This window comes from Girardinichthys multiradiatus, chromosome 9, assembly GCF_021462225.1.
Source record: "Girardinichthys multiradiatus isolate DD_20200921_A chromosome 9, DD_fGirMul_XY1, whole genome shotgun sequence".
Lineage (NCBI taxonomy): Eukaryota > Metazoa > Chordata > Actinopteri > Cyprinodontiformes > Goodeidae > Girardinichthys > Girardinichthys multiradiatus.
Genome location: NC_061802.1, coordinates 28,688,451 through 28,707,157, shown reverse-complemented (window position 1 = coordinate 28,707,157; position 18,707 = coordinate 28,688,451). Strand labels below are relative to the sequence as shown.

Here is an 18,707-nt window from a genome sequence, read left to right as displayed (position 1 = left end):
TTTATGTCACATAGAGGCCAATAATGGCTCACTGACTGTTGCTCTGTGATTGGGAGGAGATAGATCTGTCCAAATGGCATGAAAGGATCATGAACCCTGGATTATTGTAGCTGCTTCTGAAATAGAAATAGATTTGTTTTTAATCCACTGAGCAGTTCTTATCTTATGCAAACTCATCTGAAATAAGGTCAAACAATAACCTTGTGTCTGTCCCCATTCTCTCCAACATTCTGCACACAGTTGTCTTACCAGTTTGGATGCTGAACTGCCATGGCCAAGTGGCTGAAAGACTACCTAAGCTTTGGCAGGAAAGTGCCCCCACAACCACCCACACCGGACTACACAGAGAGCGAAATCCTCAAAGCATATCGCCTCCAGAGAGACCTCGACTTTGAAGATCCGTATGAGGATGCAGAGAGCAGGTCTAGAGAGGAATCTGGGACTTTTGACCCCTCCACACCAGTGTACGGGTCTCCTATAAAGGCTTCCAATGTGGACATGAAGTCTCCTAAACACAGGCTGATCAAAGTGGATTCCCAGGAGCTGGGACGCACCAAGATTCTCCTCAGCTCCATCTCTTTGGAAGACCAACAAGAGCCTGTAAGACCTAGAGATTCTTAGCTTTTCTTTTAGAGATACACTGATCAGAAATTTGTAGCTTATTTCTCTTTCAGAGCTATAATTAGCAACTTTCAAAATAGTTTTATAGCCTACCATTAACAGCTAATAATTAGGTATATTAGGAGTAGACGTCACGCTGTATGTGTGTGTGAGGGAGGGAGCATTCACTATAAAACAAGGTTTTAATATTTCAGGCAACGTATATTAGTAATTAGCATGCTTAGCATTTTAACTGTAAACTCTGGTCTCTGCACATTTCATAGAGAATGTGGGCCTTTACAATGATTCTGAGTTTTTCAAAAGGCTGCCAACTTTTCCAAATGCCTATGTTCCATAATAAAATGAGGTATAAAGCTTAAAGGGATAAAACAGAGCAACTTTCCTGTACTCTGTTGAGCCTTCCTGGTATATGCTGATTGTAGCGATAAGTCAATGTGGATCATTTGCCAGTTGAATGAAATGTTCCCAGTGTGAGTACAAATCGGCGTCCTGTGGCAGACGGCACCTTTTTGTTCCTTTTAAAAGAATTATCTGACAAACAGCAAAATGATCAACACCAAATGAAGTCTGGTTCTCTGTAGCAGCTTGAAGGAACAGCTGACATGCCTCTATAGAAAACAGTTTCCTTTTTTTTTCTTTCTCTGACGTTATTTTTTTGAGTGTCCGATTGGCCGGTCTACGGTTTCAGGCTTCTGCTGACTTCTCAGTGCTTCTCTAACTTCTTTACATATGTTTAAAAGGACAAAGCAGGTAATGTCAAATAAAATCTTCCTCTTGTTAAATGAAGTGGGCTGAAGTCATAAAGAGAAGCCAACTAACAGACATAAAAACTCACACTTCTTTCATGCCATTTCCATCAATGTGACAGCTTTAATGATCAGACTCAATCAGCAACTTCTTGGGAATGTGTGTCAGAAGATATTTATCGTTCATATAAATCACATAGCATCCTACACACTACATAAATTTACTACCATAGGCAGAGTAAAAAAATGGATAGCTTGTGTGGACCATTGAGTCGGAGGGGGCCACAGTCCCCCGAGTTTATGTCCGTCCATAAATAATAGATGAGGTTTGGTTTTGCAAGCTGAGAGGGACCATCACGTGCACATGTTGCAGGGCCACATTCATTATACTGCTTGGAGATATATCAAGGGCCACTAGGAGGTATATTTCAAGCTTTAGTGCTGTTTTTGTCACCAGGAATGTGGTGTTTTACTTGCTCTGCATCATATGCACCATATAAAAACCCAGACAACCTTTGAGAACAAAAAAGGAAGATGTTGAAAGAACAATTTGTGCAAACATAAGGGCTTTACAAGGACATAATTTACACATTAACTCAAAAATGCTGAGTAGTTTGGAGAGTATCTCAGGATCTTCATCATAGGAGTTTAATCTACGAACAAGCTCATGGAAAGTGCTAGAAAGGGCAAAAATCCTGAAGTGGATTGAAGTTATACTCCTACTTGTGTCGATAGCTCCCCTGTCTGCCCTTCTCCCTCCAATGCAGATTAATTTCCCATGATATGTGGGAACATCGACGTTCTAATTTACATAACAGATTCCTGTGCATCAATAGATAACCTGTTACAAAATCAACAAGGGATTAGGACATCATTTCGCGAGGTGTCAGTGTGTTTAGCAGGATTTTTGGGAAGCGGGCCTTTCTGCAGTGATTTCCTTTGTGAGGGAGAAGGAGAGACAAAGGATGCACATGCTTCTAAACTGGTTCTCACTTTTTGTATATGCATGTGTTTGTGCGACCATATGGTTGGCTGTGTTCCTGTCACTCTGCCAGATGACCACTGCTTTTTTTCCTCCTGTGCTTGCATGGAGGAACTAATGCTGTATATCTCCCTCTTTTATCTCCATCCACTTTTTTTCTTAAGCCAAAAAAACCTTCAGGATGGACACTCTTTAACTACAGGGGGTTTTAACAAAGATATGGAGATGCAGAGTATGTTTTATGTTTATTTTTTTTCTTTAGTTTAACAGACAATCAGAATTTTTCTAATTATTCTAAAACTTTAATGCAGTTCTCACAAAAGCCTTAAAAGCAAAGCTGAAAAAAATCAAACTAATTAGAGCTACTTTGGAATTTTAGCTCGTATCGCAGTTCTTTGAATGATTTGAATTCATTATACAGTCAGCTTTTTTTTCCTTTTTGCTCTCAGGTTTAAATTAGTTTTACCTTAGAAAGTGCCTGTGCTTCATGAGTAGGTTGTTATTTCATCTTTTAGGTGGTGCCGTCAGCCCCGATGGCAGGGGAGACTGATTATTCAGATCCATTTGATGCTCGATTGGAACACCGGCCGGATCCAGATCTCGGTCCTCTCCCCTGTGAGAATAACAGCTACATGGAACCATATGAAGCTCAAAGGGTGATAACAGGTCAGTGGACTCATAAAGGTGGAGAACACCTTTGAGCGAAAAAAGGAAGACTATTGTTAAAGCAAATGAAGTGGTTCTACTGTATTTTACAGTTACCTTTGATGTGATTTCCAGCATTTTCTCTCTCTGGATTTGGATCTGTTCTCCATATGATCCTTCCGCTAATCTCTTTGACCTTGATCACTTGACCAAAATACAACAAAATTCAACATGATTATTGGTCAATAATTCAGTGCAGGGTTTGTTGGACTGAATTGACTTTGGAAATGTACTGCCAATTAAAAGTATTGATTGCAAATAATGGGGTAGGCAATTAAAAAAAAAACAGAACGTGTTATAAATCTGATGGGATTAATAAAGTGAATCTCTTCACTTTGTATATCTGCACAAGTCTGTTGTTGGCTGAGCAGTTGTGTGTATTGCTTCACATGAGCAGAGTTGCACAAAGGAGAAGGTAGAAAAAACAGAAAGATTAACAGACTTTAAGGAATTATTTGCAGAATCTGACCGAATTATAAAAAACTAAAAAAATTTACCTCATGTTATCAGATTCAGTTTTATTGGTTTTAGTTTTTGTTTCTTACATTTTTGTAATCATTTATCTCTGTTTATTGATTCCATACTACCATAATTTGATAATAATACCTTATCATTCCCAGGGGGAAAGTAAATTGTTACAGTTGTCTAAAATCTACATTGGGAATGTAGAAAATTAAACTTGAGAGAATATTTAAAAATTGAAAATCCAGTTAAGAATTATTATAAATAAGTAGAAGGAATAAGTGAAAAATGTTGTTCTCCAGTTAAATTTAAGTAGAAATCTAGAAAAAATATTTAATTTGTATTTTATGTTTAGCTGGTAAACTGCACAAAATATGTCATATGTTGTTTTTGTTGTTAAAGGGAGGAGTTACACAGTTTGGTGCCACTGATCTGAACATTTGATCCAACTAGTATCTATCAGAATGATAATTGATGTTATTTGAATGAATGGACAGTTGAAAAGGATAATTGTGATCATTGTTTGTAAAGATCAGGCATTATATTAAATCTGAAGACATTAATTCATGGGTAAAATGTAGACCTAGATCATGAAGACGTATCTGTACTGCATCAACAGTTTCTTTGATGAGCAAAACAAGTTGTCTCGATGACATCCTGCCTTTTGAGGGGACTGAAAAGACTGGCTTTCTGATTCCAATTTAATAGTTGTTTATTAGTAAACTTTTTATACTTTAATACATCTCACTCCATGGTATTTTTGTGGACCACAGTTTAGTGAGCTTTCAACATCATGAAGTGTTTATTCACAGTCCAGGCTCTGACCCCCTTTCTGCCCTCACAATTTGCTCACACACAATCTATCACACAGCCATCATTTTTCATTTCTCCCTCCTTCTGCAACATCTTTTTCTGACCTTCTCCCCCCCAGCACCCTCCCTGGTCTGTCCCAGTCATTTAGTATAAAGGCTTGCTCCTCCACCACCACTACTCTCTCCATTTTTACATCTTTCCATCTCGAGGGCTCTGCTCTGTCCCCTGAGGAAGCTCTTTGGTTGTCTCTTTAATGTGTCCTTTAGTGAAAGTCCACTGTATATTTTCTGCCCTCTCATCGCTGACACTCGTGCTGCCCTTTTGGTAGTGAAAGGGAGTTCACAATATTAGGAATAAGATAATTGAGCCTAATCTCTAGCAACCCTGAGGCAAACCTTTTTTTTCTACATCACCTGGATGGAGCCATTTGAGAGATTAGATTTAGAGAGGTGATGACAGAGCTTTGTCATTGGGTTTGAATTGAGCCTGTCACTTTAGAGCCTGCTTTTCTCTGACTATATCAGTGCCTTTCTTCATTCTCATTAAAAGTCATCGAAGAAGCAGTCAGATGTGACATTGGAATATTTATCACTCACTCAGTATGTGTATTTTGAAATTGCTTAAATTTTGAAATTTCTTCACTTTGTCATGATTTATGAGTTCAGTTCCTGTGGATAAAAGATGGGTCCCCCTGCTGACACACATCTGCATGCCTAAACACACTCCCCATCCCTCCCTGTCATCGTTTCCCTCAATCTTTAGTCAAATTGTCTTTTCACCATACCCACATTTTCAAACCCCTGCCTGTGATTTCCTCCAGCGTGTATCCTTTGAATTTAGCATTTTATTTCCTCCAATCTTGTCTTTATCTCCCAACCTTCATCTCCTCTCCATCACCAGGCTGCCGTGACACTACAAGCTCCCAGCGCAGGTAAAGCAGCATTCAGCCCTGCTGTGCTTCTGTCTTCATGGCTTAACATCAGACTCTGACAAACCACAATCCCCTGCCCTCTTGTGCCATCTCTTCCTCCCTCTCTTTCTCTTGGTGCATTTTCCTTCCACTGGTTTCATCAGGGCTTCCTTTTCCTCTTTTTACTCCCACTGGTCTTGAATCTACCACATCGTTCCCTCCTCTTTCCTCCCCTCCTGGCCTTGCTCCTCCTTTCTCTCCAGTTCCCCTCAACCCTGCTTTTTATAACCTCAGGGTCTCTCCATCAGGGTCTTTCCACTTCATCACCATGGTAATAACTGGCCGCCTGAAAGCACTGTTTTGTCATGGCAAACTCTATATAGTCCTTTTCCATTTTTATGCAAACAACCCCTGCACAAAACCACAAACATAATTATTCTTTTACTACAAATCCAGCTCACCTTTTTAAGAAATGGTAATTTTCTTGATATAATCAAGCACTATTGGATATTTTTGGAATCTTGTTGCTTACAGATTCCTGTGGCAGCACTGAGAACCGAGTATAATCATACAGCCTTTTATATCTCATGGCCATATTTGACTCCACAAAACAGATGCAGGTGCTGTGAACCATTTGTCGTCTGGACCCCACTGAGAAATGGATGAAAATGATAACAAGGAGACATGAATGCTGCTGTGAACCATGCTGGATATGTTCTGGCTGGGATGCAGGATAGGCATGGGGAGAGGAACAACTATTTTCCCATTCCACTTCTGACTCGGTTCCTTGTTAAGGCCCACCATGTTGGTTTCTGAGCCTACTGCAAGCTGTGCAAACATAATTATTCTAATTTCTCTAATTCTAGGCATGTCAGAGACAAACAAGCTTTTTGTTTACTTTAAACTCTGAATGCAGAATAGGACCTCCATTGCGTTTTGAAAAACATAATTGCTAACAAATATTCAGCAAGATGACCTGCTGACCGATCAAACAAACCTCATCAGAAAATAATCTCTGAATGATTGCCTTTATATTTATTCACCTTTTGTTTTTGTGATTTGCTCTGTATTGCATGTTCTATGGCAGAACTGCAGCGAACCCCTGGAGGAGGACGAATGCGGGGAGGGATGCAGCTCTATGACACTCCATACGAAGACGAGCGAGGACAGCGCTTGGGTTACGTGCACGGAGAACTTTATGAAGAGTGCAAGGAGACAAGCAGGCTGCCGCAAGATGATGAGAGACCAGCTGACGAGTACGACCAACCCTGGGAATGGAAAAAAGATCACATCTCCAAAGCATTCGCAGGTTGGAAGAAATATTTTCACATTCTCTTTGCAACAGGTCTGTAAATGTCAATGTTTTTAAAAGAGTTTTTGCTTGCATTTCATGCAGTGCTTTACAAACCCTTTTGAACATTTTGTTATATTACAATTAAAAACTTCTGTTTTTAATTGAGGTTATATGTAACAGATCAGTGCAAATAATACGTAATTGTGAATTGGAAGGAAAGGGATAATTAGTTTTTGAATTAGTTTATAAATAAAAAAGCCTTGCATTTATTTGTGTTCAGCCCCCTGGTCAAGACTTTTGCTGCAATTACTGATAAAGGGTCTTTGAACATCTCAAGCTGGAAGTAGGAAGTAGGCCATTCTCTGCAAAATAGCTAAAGTTCATTTAGTTTGGATGGAGAATGTCCGCAACCATGCCTTTTCAAGTTTTGCCAAATATTGTCAATTGGATTTTTTAAACTTTGACTGGGCCATTCTAGCAAATAAATCTGCTCTGATCTAAAACATTGTTGCTGTGGTTCCATGCTTACGGTCGGTGTCCTTCTGGAAGGTGAACCTTTGCCCCGGTCTCATGTCTGTTGTTTGCCCTGTATTCAGTTGTGATGTTCAGTGTTCTTATGGCAGTCTTTCAACAATCCCTTTTTAGCACTCTTCCACAAAGGCCAGATTTTTAGAGTCGCTCCAGTAGTAGTTGTTCAGTCCAGTTAATTTATATATCGCCATCTCACAGTAAATGTTGTCTAAAGGCACTAAATGAATTGATCCAAGCATATACAAAAATATACTTAATACAATGCAACCATATAGACGGCTTCAAAGTTGGTTACAGTGCCTTGTGAAAGTACTCGGCCCCCTTGAACTGGTCGACCTCTTGCCACATTTCAGGCTTCAAACATAAAGATACAAAATTCTAATCTTTTGTGAAGAATCAACAACAGTGGGACACAATCGTGAAGTGGAATGAAATTTATTGGATGTGTCAAACATTTTTAACAAATAAAAAACTGAAAAGTGGGGCGTGCAATATTATTTGGCCCCTTTAGTTTCAGTGCAGCAAACTCACTCCAGAAGTTCAGTGAGGATCTCTGAATGATCCAATGTTGTCCTAAATGACTGATGATGATAAATAGAATCCACCTGTGTGTAATCAAGTCTCCGTATAAATGCACCTGCTCTGTGATAGTCTCAGGGTTCTGTTCAAAGCGCAGAGAACATCATGAAGACCAAGGAACACACCAGGCAGGTCCGAGATACTGTTGTGGAGAAGTTTAAAGCCGGATTTGGATACAAAAAGATTTCCCAAGCTTTAAACATCCCAAGGAGCATTGTGCAAGCAATCATATTGAAATGGAAGGAGTATCAGACCTCTACAAATCTACCAAGACCCGGCCGTCCCTCTAAACTTTCATCTCAAACAAGGAGAAGACTGATCAGAGATGCAGCCAAGAGGCCCATGATCGCTCTGGATGAACTGCAGAGATCTACAGCTGAGGTGGGAGAGTCTGTCCATAGGACAACAATCAGTCGTACACTGCAGACATCTGGCCTTTATGGAAGAGTGGCAAGAAGAAAGCCCTTTCTCAAAGATATCCATAAAAGTCTCGTTTAAAGTTTGCTACAAGCCACCTGGGAGACACACCAAACATGTGGAAGAAGGTGCTCTGGTCAGATGAAACCAAAATCAAACTGTTTGGCCACAATGCAAAACGATATGTTTGGTGTAAAAGCAACACAGCTCATCACCCTGAACACACCATCCCCACTATCAAACATGGTGGTGGCAGCATCATGGTTTGGGCCTGCTTTTCAACAGCAGGGACAGAGAAGATGATCAAAATTGATGGGAAGATGGATGGGGCCAAATACAGGACCACTCTGGAAGAAAACCTGTTGGAGTCTGCAAAAGATCTGAGACTGGGACAGAGATTTATCTTCCAACAAGACAATGATCCAAAACATAAAGCCAAATCTACAATGGAATGGTTCACAAATAAACGTATCCAGGGGTTGGAATGGCCAAGTCAAAGTCCAGACCTGAATCCAATGGAGAATTTGTGGAAAGAGCTGAAGACTGCTGTTCATGAACGCTCTCCATCCAACCTCACTGAGCTCGAGCTGTTTTGCAAGGAAGAATGGGCAAGAATTTCAGTCTCTCGATGTGCAAAACTGATAGAGACAAACCCCAAGAGACTTGCAGCTGTAATTGCAGCAAAGGGTGGCGCTACAAAGTATTAACGCAAGGGGGCCGAATAATATTGCACTCCCCACTTTTCAGTTTTTTATTTGTTAAAAAAGTTTGACACATCCAATAAATTTCATTCCACTTCATGATTGTGTCCCACTTGTTGTTGATTCTTCATAAAAAAATTTGAATTTTATATCTTTATGTTTGAAGCCTGAAATGTGGCAAGAGGTTGACCAGTTCAAGGGGGCCGAGTACTTTCACAAGGCATTGTATATACATTCCAGTTTGATCCCTTTTATTAAACAATGCAGCCGAGTTCAGGTTATTATGCTGGTTGGTAAGAAGTTATTTTATCGAAGGAAACCCAGCCAATTACGAGTCACTGACTTGGCAGCAATAAATCTGAGCATGTGGCCACAGATGTTCCCACGTGCGCTGTGGATTTTTGCAGCTCCTCCAAAGTTACCACGGGCCTCTTAACTTCATCTCTGAATAATTATCACCTCACCCAGCATGTCAGCTTTGGTAGTTTGCAGTTGTGCCATAATCTTTCTATTTCTAGATAGTCCGTTTAACAGTGAGATGTCGGAAGCTTGAGATATGGTCTTATAACAAACCCTGCTTTAGATTTCTCCACAACTCTCTTATCTGTTGGCTGTGTTCCTTGGTCTTCATGGGGCTCTTTGTTCACAAATGTTCTCTTACAAACCCCTGACGTCTTCACTGAAGTTTTTTTTTTTGTCAAGTGCCTTGATACGACATTTGTTGTGAATTGGTGCTATATAAATAAACTGAGTTGACAACAGAACAGCTGGCTTTATTCCTGGAATAAATTAGACAAATGGGGGACTACATTTAGTAATTTGGTGACTTATGAAGTTACACTTTTGTTTAGTGGGTATCAGTTTTTAGAGAATCTGAACACAAATAAACAGCACACTTTTCAGAGTTTTATTTGTAAAAGATTTTGAAAACTATATATTTTCCTCCATTTTACAATTACGTACTACATTGTTTTGATTCAGCCCTATCACTATATCATTCCAATACCATTCCAATAAACAAAGAAAAATATGTGGCATTAATGCAACTAAATGTTAAAGTTCAAAGGCCATGAATGTTTTTGTGAGGCACTTAGAAAGACATGGTTACTTTCATTTCACTGGTTTCATTTGCCGTTTATTCATCTAGTTTAGCTCTGCCAAGCTTGATCAGTACTCAGTTTTTTCACATAAAACCCTTCCATATTTATTGACAATCTTCCATTGTATTAAATTGAGCACAAGAATAAATCCCTGCCAACCAAAGCCCTTAAATCCATAAGATGAGTGAAAATTCTTCGGTTTTTCAAATGTGTCCTTGAAACGACTCACTCTGTAGAGTTATTGAATTGTTGAATGGTTAAAATCTGCCTCAAACAGGCTTCTTTTTAAAGATTAGAACCTTTGTTTGAGCTCACAGACTGCCTGATAGTACACAGTAAAAATAATATTGTAACTGTGCTGACATTTAAAAAAAGTATCTGCCTCCCCCCATCATTACATCTCCACAGCCTTTTTAACTAGAAATGGAGTGATGTGACCTTCACTGTCTGAGCTCAGATGACATATATTGCTCTCTTTTAGATTTAAACTCTTTCTGGAAGAATATTGATTTCTTCTGCTCAGACATGTGACTGACCACAGTCTCAACAAGCTTTGAGATGATCATCTCGACTGACAGGGGCTTTGTTTACCTTTATGGGTATGACAGGAGAGCTTGGAAAGGGAAAAGCGATAAAAAGCAATATGGTAAAAGTATTTTATAGTATTTTTAAAGCAATGGAGTGGTCCAAGCAAACAGGCCTGATAAATCATTAGGAGGTATAAAGAATGCCAGGCCAAGTCCACTTAATTGAGCTATATCTCTAAGTTGCACAAGGTCAAGGTGATGGGATAATAAATCAACCTAGACTCATCCTTGCTCTCCTCCATTCCTGCTCCCCTCTCCTCAGTTAATTACATGCCTACATGTGTGTGACTGATCTGGTGTTAATAGGAAAGTCATGGTCAGCACAGCATTGTCCGAATACCCACGCGAATGCACAGAAATCCATTCTCATTGCATTAAAACTCAAATCAGCCTAACCAGCGGCGGAGCAAAGAGGCACCGTAACTTATTGGACAAAAGAGACGATTTCATATGAAGATGCACAGATGTTAATTTAAGAGCCAATGTCATCTCTCACCTGATTTGCACGCCATCTTGCTGTATCTATATGTTTTCTTCTTGTTTCATGTCTCTTCTTTGTGACATTATACATTATGCACCGCTACAGGGGAGTACTCATACCACCATTAGAGCGTGAAGTGTAGGAAATCGTTCGTGCAGCCCGAGTTGCCTGAACCTTTTTTTTTTCCCCCCCCCCCCCCATTTGGAGTCAGATCTCAGAGCTGGCTTGCTGTCTGGTTGGGCGCACCGAGGCACTGAAGTGTAAACACACAAACAGTATTTTCCATTCTCGCATTTAATCCATATTCCCCTGGACCCTCTCGGCATTGCTAAGCATGGCCCGCATTGCAAGGGCGGGAAGCGATTGAAAGGACGGTGCAGAGAAGAGATGGATGAAGAAGACGGAAAAAAGGGATGAGAATGTCAGATTGAGAGTGATTCAGATAGGAAGAGATGGAGGATAGGATAGAAAGAGGCTGTATGAAAATGAAAAGGGACATCCAATGTTCTGGTATGTTTGGTGGCAGCTAAGTGGATGTTTGTGGAGGCCTGGTGTTTCAGCGGAGAGTGGTATTAATGGTCAGGAGATGTGGCGAGGTGAGGAGAGCGGCTGGAAAGCAGGGATTCAGAGCGCAATCAGTCATCCCTTGACGCAGGCACACTTTCTCACACATATGCACACCACCGCTCCAGCGGTGACGGGGCTGTCCCCTCAGTCCCCCCCCTCTCTGCTGATGTGACATACTCACTTGGATTACCTGCCCCGGGTGCGCAAATGGTGGGGGCGGTGGAGTGGATATCACAATCTCAGCCAGCAGCCCCTCATCAACACTTGCTCTCAGGCTCATGCACGCATACGTATATTTCAACGTTTTTTTTTTTTTTTTTTTACAGCTCTGATTTTCACCAAGTAGTTAAGTCAAGGGTGAAAGTAGCGTGTGTGCATGTTGGCACTAGAGAAGATGTGCAAAGGGGGGATTTATGTGCACTTTATTCATGCAAAATTTTCTCTACAGAATCTCTTTGATTATAATTCCCGCGGCCTATTCCCGCTTAAATGTAATCGCTGGGGTGAAAATAAATATTTTTTTGAGATTCCCACCTGATATTTTTATTTATTTTGTTTTACTTGGAGGTTATTTCAATCTATTCAGTGAAGTTGATCCTGGCAATTTCTCAGAGTTTAACATGTAAAAGGTTTTAATTACTAAGAAAAGGTGTCACCATCGAGCTCAGATTACAGCAGTCATTAATTCCTGGATGTTAAGACATCCCTGCATTAAATGACTGGCCCTGCATCATTCTGCATTATTAGCGATCTAATGAGAGAGTCCATCTTATTAGTTCCCTGATGGCTGCCCCTAATGAACAGATGAGTGGGTGTTTCAGGTGTTTTAGTGTTTTTAGGTTTTATAGCCCACAACAAAACCTTTTGAGCAAATGGGTGTAAGTGCTGGCAAAGAGGAGCCAATGATGTAGAGCCCGAAACCAGCTGGATAGAGGAGGAGAAGGAATAACATCGCCACCCCTAGCAATTACGTTATGTTGCTGTTGAGCAAAGCTCTTATCCTCCACTTGTTCCATTGCAGCTGCTCATTAGGCAACAGCTAAAGACCCGAACTATTCATAGAAACTCTGCAGTATGATGAACGTGTGTGCCCTAAAAGGAAGGTTGGAATAAAAACACTTGCAGGTTCAGGATAACACTTGCTGCACAAAAAAATAAGAGTAAATGAAATAAAAGAGTAGAAATTCTTGCAAAATAGAACATTGAATTATTTGAACTGGTGATTCATTTTAAATTTTCAAGTTTAGATTTAATGTGGGTTCTTTAACAATACTTTGCTCCAATATACATCACATCCACCTGAACCCTCCAGCCCCATGGTTTTGGTAGCATCAACATTCTTCTGGCAGGACTATGATTTTCTTTCCTCTGTGCAGTCAAATAGAAACTTTAAAAGGGCTTCCTAAATTGAAGGTTTTCATGTTGGCATTTGTTTGATTTTAATAAAATGTTGTAAACCAATTTGCCCTTGGCACACATGCACACCTGCACTGTGGAACAGGGGGTGCGTTCATACTTCATACTTTCCCGTTTTTTGGTTTTGATATCTGTTTGACCATAAACAACTAAAATAAATAAGTCAAATCCTAAGTTGACTATTTTTTAAATAAGTTAATAAAATATGTGTTTATGCTATTCAAACCAACAAAACCGTAAGCAACCTCCTCATGGTAAATTTTATCCATTGGAGCCGTATAACTACATTTTTGTTCGCAGTCAACTATGATGAAATTATACAGAAGTACTGTAAATTATTGGTTCTTTAAGTCAGTACAAAACGTTTTCGGGGATGGATTGAAGCATGGTTGGTGTGAAACATGGCAGCTGACTCTATTTTGTACCAAAAATGTTGGGAATGAAAAGACCAAAGCAGCATAAGTATGAAATGGTGGCGAGGCAAAATGACCAGCATCATCAACCGACAACTAGAATGTAAATAACCTAAACTTAGCATGACGATTTTTAAATAATTACTAGTATATGGAGAGTTTTGGTGTGAGTAAGAAATTATTTAAAATTGTTACATTGTCCCTGTAAAACCACCAAAACGAAAGCATACTACCAGACATTTGAAATAAGATCAGAGGATTTCCTAAATAAAGCACAATACGAAACTAAACATTAGAATGCATTGCCTTTTCCACTTGTGACGGCAGCTGTTTTATATTGCAATAATTGAAAAACTCCGTTATTCAGAGGTTGAAAAAAACATGCATGGTGTGTTTGTGTGTCTGGAAGAGCTTTGTCCTGATCTTGTGCTCTGACAAGTTGATGTTTCTTGCAGAGTTGTGTATTTCTGTGTGTGGGTGTGTGTGTATGTGTGTGTGTGTGTGTGAGAACATGAAAGCAGAAAAAAAACAAAAGAGAAAATTAGGTTTCCATTTCTGGCTTGATGGTGCTCTCTGCTGCTCTAAGCAGACCCGTGGGCCATCTGACCAGCTACTCATCAACTTACTGGTCTCCCCCTTTCACTCTTCTCCTACCTCCTCTTTCTCGTCATCGTCTTGCTTTCTCTCTCCATTACCGCTTTCCGCTTGCTTGTCACTTTTCTGAATTTATCTTTTTCCCTGTTCTTGGCCAGAGCCCTTGCTGACTTCAATGGAAAGCCGCGTCCTTTGGGTTTCTTTCTCACTGTTCAATCTAGAAGATCTGGGAAGAGATTATGGTAGTGGGGCAGGGCAAGAAAAATTTAAATAAGAGATAATCCCCCACTTAGAGAAGTAGGTGAAGAATTGATGAAAGGATGATATGGAAACACAAATCCAATAAGTAATACATTTGTGTGAAATTAATTCAAAGTAGACATGCATAGGGGTTTAAAATTATGTGGCTTCACAATTTACTACCTTTGCTAATCAATGTGCCATTTCCTGTAATTATCAGTACATATGAGTGTTTTGTTTTTCTGTTTCTTGTGACAGAAGGTCTTTGTTTGCTGAAATTTAATGCAGGGGCTGTGTGTAGAGACTTCATTAATCAACCAAATGTAGCCGTTGTTTTTGCTTTCACAATTTTAAACACACAGAAAGCAGCTGGTGTGGTGTGTGCAGAAAAAAGCCTGCTCATTCCCTCCCCCCTCAAATAATTTCTACTAATTGTTAGCAGGCAGTTGAGGCAGCTTGCTAAAGATTTTAGCATACTGGTGCCAATTGCTGTCACCTGTTTCATAGTTCAGGTTAAAATGAAAGGATAAAAAATACTTCATTGTTTCAGCATTGATATGTTTTAGTGCACCAAGGAATGAGCTAATTGTTTCTTCCTCAGAAGTGACTGACATACTTGAGCATCTGATTTTCATGTGTGTGGCTCAATCTTTGCAGTCGACTTGAGGTCCATGTATCAGTGTTTACTGAAAAAGTAACGGCTCTCCCTGGTTTTTATTAGCTGTTAACTCAGAAAGAAATCAGTTGCTTTGGTTTATTTGCTAGAGCAGTTTGTATCTTTGTGCATTAGCATATGGTAAAAGGGCCACAGTTGTATTAAAAATATCAAATAACCTGGAATATTTCAATTCTAATTTTTTTTTTTAGAAGGACTTTTCCACTTTCCTGTTTCCAAGATGTGTTTCTCCTATGATACAATCTAAATGCATACTAATGCTAAAGGTGGACACACTGAGACAAGACGCAGTCATCAAGTTTAGATGTAGCAGCCCAGATTGCAGGCTGTACACACCAGCCTCTTTATTAGGTATCACTTGCTAGTTTGTCTGTCCCCTTTTCCTTTAAAACCTCTGTGGTTTTCACAGCATACATTTAACAAGTTGACTTAATAATTCCTCAGAAATGTTGGTCCATATTGACACGATCGCATCATGCAGATGGCTCAGATTTCTTAGCTACACATCCATAATGCAAATCTGCAGTTCCATCACATCCTAAAGGTTTGACACGATTTGCATTTTGTGGCATGATGGGTGATTCTGCTGGAAGTAGCTATTAGAACATGAGTACTGTGGATAAAAAGGTATGGAGGTGGTCAGCAACAAAACTCAGGTTTTAAACTATGCTTCATCATAAACTGTAAGCCTTTCTATTCCCCCCGTGAGTTCGCTTCGTTCATCCTGATCAGTGTTTACATCCCGCCGCAAGCTAACGTGCAGGTCGCACAGCGCATGCTCGCCGACCAGATACTGAGTGTGGAGCGGACCAACCCGGACTCCTTAGTTATCGTCGTTAGTGACTTTAACAAAGGTAATCTCACCCACGAACTCCCCAAATATAGACAGTTTATAAAATGTCCGACCAGAGAGGACAACATTCTGGATCACTGTTACACCACCATCAGAGACGCTTATCACGCCGTCCCACGTGCTGCACTGGGCCAATCCGACCACATCATGGTCCACCTGATTCCTGCATACAGGCAGAAACTAAAGCTCTGCAAACCTGTTGTGAGGACGACAAGGAAGTGGAGCAGTGAGGCTGTGGAGAATCAGGCGTGTTTAGGCTGTACAGACTGGGATGTGTTCAGGACTACTACCAACAGTCTGGACGAGTTCACAGAGGCTGTGACTTCCTACATCAGCTTCTGTGAGGACAGCTGTGTACCATCATGCACCAGGGTGAGTTACAACAACGACAAACCCTGGTTCACAGCTAAACTCTAAAGGTTAAGACTGGATAAGGAAGAGGCCTTCAGGAGTGGAGACAAAGACATATACAGGTCCTTCTCTAAATATTAGCATATTGTGATAAAGTTAATTATTTTCCATAATGTAATGATGAAAATTTAACATTCATATATTTTAGATTCATTGCACACTAACTGAAATATTTCAGGTCTTTTTATTGTCTTAATACGGATGATTGTGGCATACAGCTCATGAAAACCCAAAATTCCTATGTCACAAAATTAGCATATTTCATCCGAAAAAAGTACTTTGGACCACTGAGCAACAGTCCAGTGCTGCTTCTCTGTAGCCCAGGTCAGGCGCTTCTGCCGCTGTTTCTTGTTCAAAAGTGGCTTGACCTGGGGAATGCGGCACCTGTAGCCCATTTCCTGCACACGCCTGTGCACGGTGGCTCTGGATGTTTCTACTCCAGACTCAGTCCACTGCTTCCGCAGGTCCCCCAAGGTCTGAAAGCGGCCCTTCTCCACAATCTTCCTCAGGGTCCGGTCACCTCTTCTCGTTGTGCAGCGTTTTCTGCCACACTTTTTCCTTCCCACTGACTTCCCACTGAGGTGCCTTGATACAGCACTCTGGGAACAGCCTATTCGTACAGAAATTTCTTTCTGTGTCTTACCCTCTTGCTTGAGGGTGTCAATAGTGGCCTTCTGGACAGCAGTCAGGTCGGCAGTCTTACCCATGATTGGGGTTTTGAGTGATGAACCAGGCTGGGAGTTTAAAGGCCTCAGGAATCTTTTGCAGGTGTTTAGAGTTAACTCGTTGATTCAGATGATTAGGTTCATAGCTCGTTTAGAGACCCTTTTAATGATATGCTAATTTTGTGAGATAGGAATTTTGGGTTTTCATGAGCTGTATGCCAAAATCATCCGTATTAAGACAATAAAAGACCAGAAATATTTCAGTTAGTGTGCAATGAATCTAAAATATATGAATGTTAAATTTTCATCATTACATTATGGAAAATAATGAACTTCATCACAATATGCTAATATTTTGAGAAGGACCTGTACAGAGAGGCAAAGTACAAGTTTGGCAAGGCAGTGAAAGAGGCCAAACGACTGTACTCTGAGAAGCTCCAAAACCAGTTCTCAGCCAACGACTCTGCGTCTGTCTGGAAAGGGCTCAAGCAAATCACCAACTACAAGCCGAAAGCCCCCCACTCCATCAACGACCGACGCCTCGCCAACGACCTGAACGAGTTCTACTGCCGCTTTGAAAGACAAAGGGACAGTCCTGCAACCATCCCCCACGACGCCCCCCAACAGCTGCAGCCACAATCCACCACCCCCACCTCCCCAACCTCAAGAGGGGACTTGGCACCTCCAACCCCCACCCTGAAGTCCCCCCCCACCAGCCCCCTACCCACGCCGAGGACGGCTCTTTCCATCCAGGAGAGGGACGTCAACAAACTCTTCAGGAGACAGAACCCCCGGAAAGCTGCTGGACCGGATTCTGTCTCACCAGCCAGCCTGAAGCACTGCGCTGATCAGCTGTCTCCAGTCTTCACAGACATTTTTAACACCTCACTGGAGACATGTCATGTGCCAGCCTGCTTCAAGTCCTCCACCATCGTCCCTGTTCCCAAGAAGCCAAGGACCACAGGGCTTAATGACTTCGACCCGTCGCCCTGACCTCTGTGGTGATGAAGTCCTTTGAGCGCCTTGTGCTCTCACACCTAAAAGACATCACCGACCCCCTCCTGGACCCCCTGCAGTTTGCCTACAGAGCCAACAGGTCTGTAGATGATGCAGTCAACCTAGCCCTTCACTTCATCCTCCGGCACCTGGACTCCACAGGAACCTATGCCAGGATCCTGTTTGTGGATTTCAGCTCTGCCTTCAACACAATCGTCCCAGCTCTGCTCCAGGAGAAGCTCTCCCAGCTGAGTGTGCCCGACTCCACCTGCAGGTGGATCACTGACTTCCTGTCTGACAGGAAGCAGCGCGTGAGGCTGGGGAAGCACGTCTCTGACTCCCTGACCATCAGCACCAGTTCCCCCCCAAGGCTGTGTTCTCTCTCCTCTGCTCTTCTCCCTGTACACCAACAGCTGCACCTCCAGTCACCAGTCTGTCAAGCTTCTGAAGTTTGCGGACGACACCACCCTGATCGGACTCATCTCTGATGGTGACGAGTCCGCGTATAGATGGGAGGTGGACCATCTGTTGGACTGGTGCAGCCAGAACAACCTTGAGCTCAACGCTCTAAAGACAGTGGAGATGGTTGTGGACTTCAGGCAGAACCCAGCCCCACCTGCCCCCATCACCCTCTGTGACTCCACAATTGACACTGTGGAATCTTTCCGCTTCCTGGGAACCATCATCTCCCAGGATCTCAAGTGGGAGCCAAACATCAGCTCCCTCATTAAGAAAGCCCAGCAGAGGATGTTCTTCCTGCGGCAGCTGAAGAAATTCAACCTGCCAAAGACTATGATGGTGCACTTCTACACAGCCATCATTGAGTCCATCCTCACCTCCTCCATCACCATCTGGTACGTCGCTGCTACAGCCAAGGATAAGGGCAGGCTGCAGCGTGTCATTCGGTCTGCTGAGAAGGTGATTGGCTGCAGTCTACTGTCGCTCCA

The 18,707-nt window shown here is 41.6% G+C and overlaps 1 protein-coding gene across 3 annotated transcripts in view; it reads left to right on the top strand.

The window, feature by feature from the left end:
- The window catches only part of shdb (Src homology 2 domain containing transforming protein D, b), a 35,912-nt gene that overhangs the window by 674 nt on the left and 16,531 nt on the right, over positions 1-18,707 (top strand). For all 3 annotated transcript variants that reach the window (XM_047375757.1, XM_047375756.1, XM_047375759.1), the window contains 3 exons: positions 241-600; positions 2,865-3,015; positions 6,327-6,548. In XM_047375757.1, coding sequence (XP_047231713.1) covers positions 271-600; positions 2,865-3,015; positions 6,327-6,548 — 703 coding nt within the window. In that variant the 5' untranslated portion in view covers positions 241-270. The remainder of the gene's footprint in view (positions 1-240; positions 601-2,864; positions 3,016-6,326; positions 6,549-18,707) is intronic.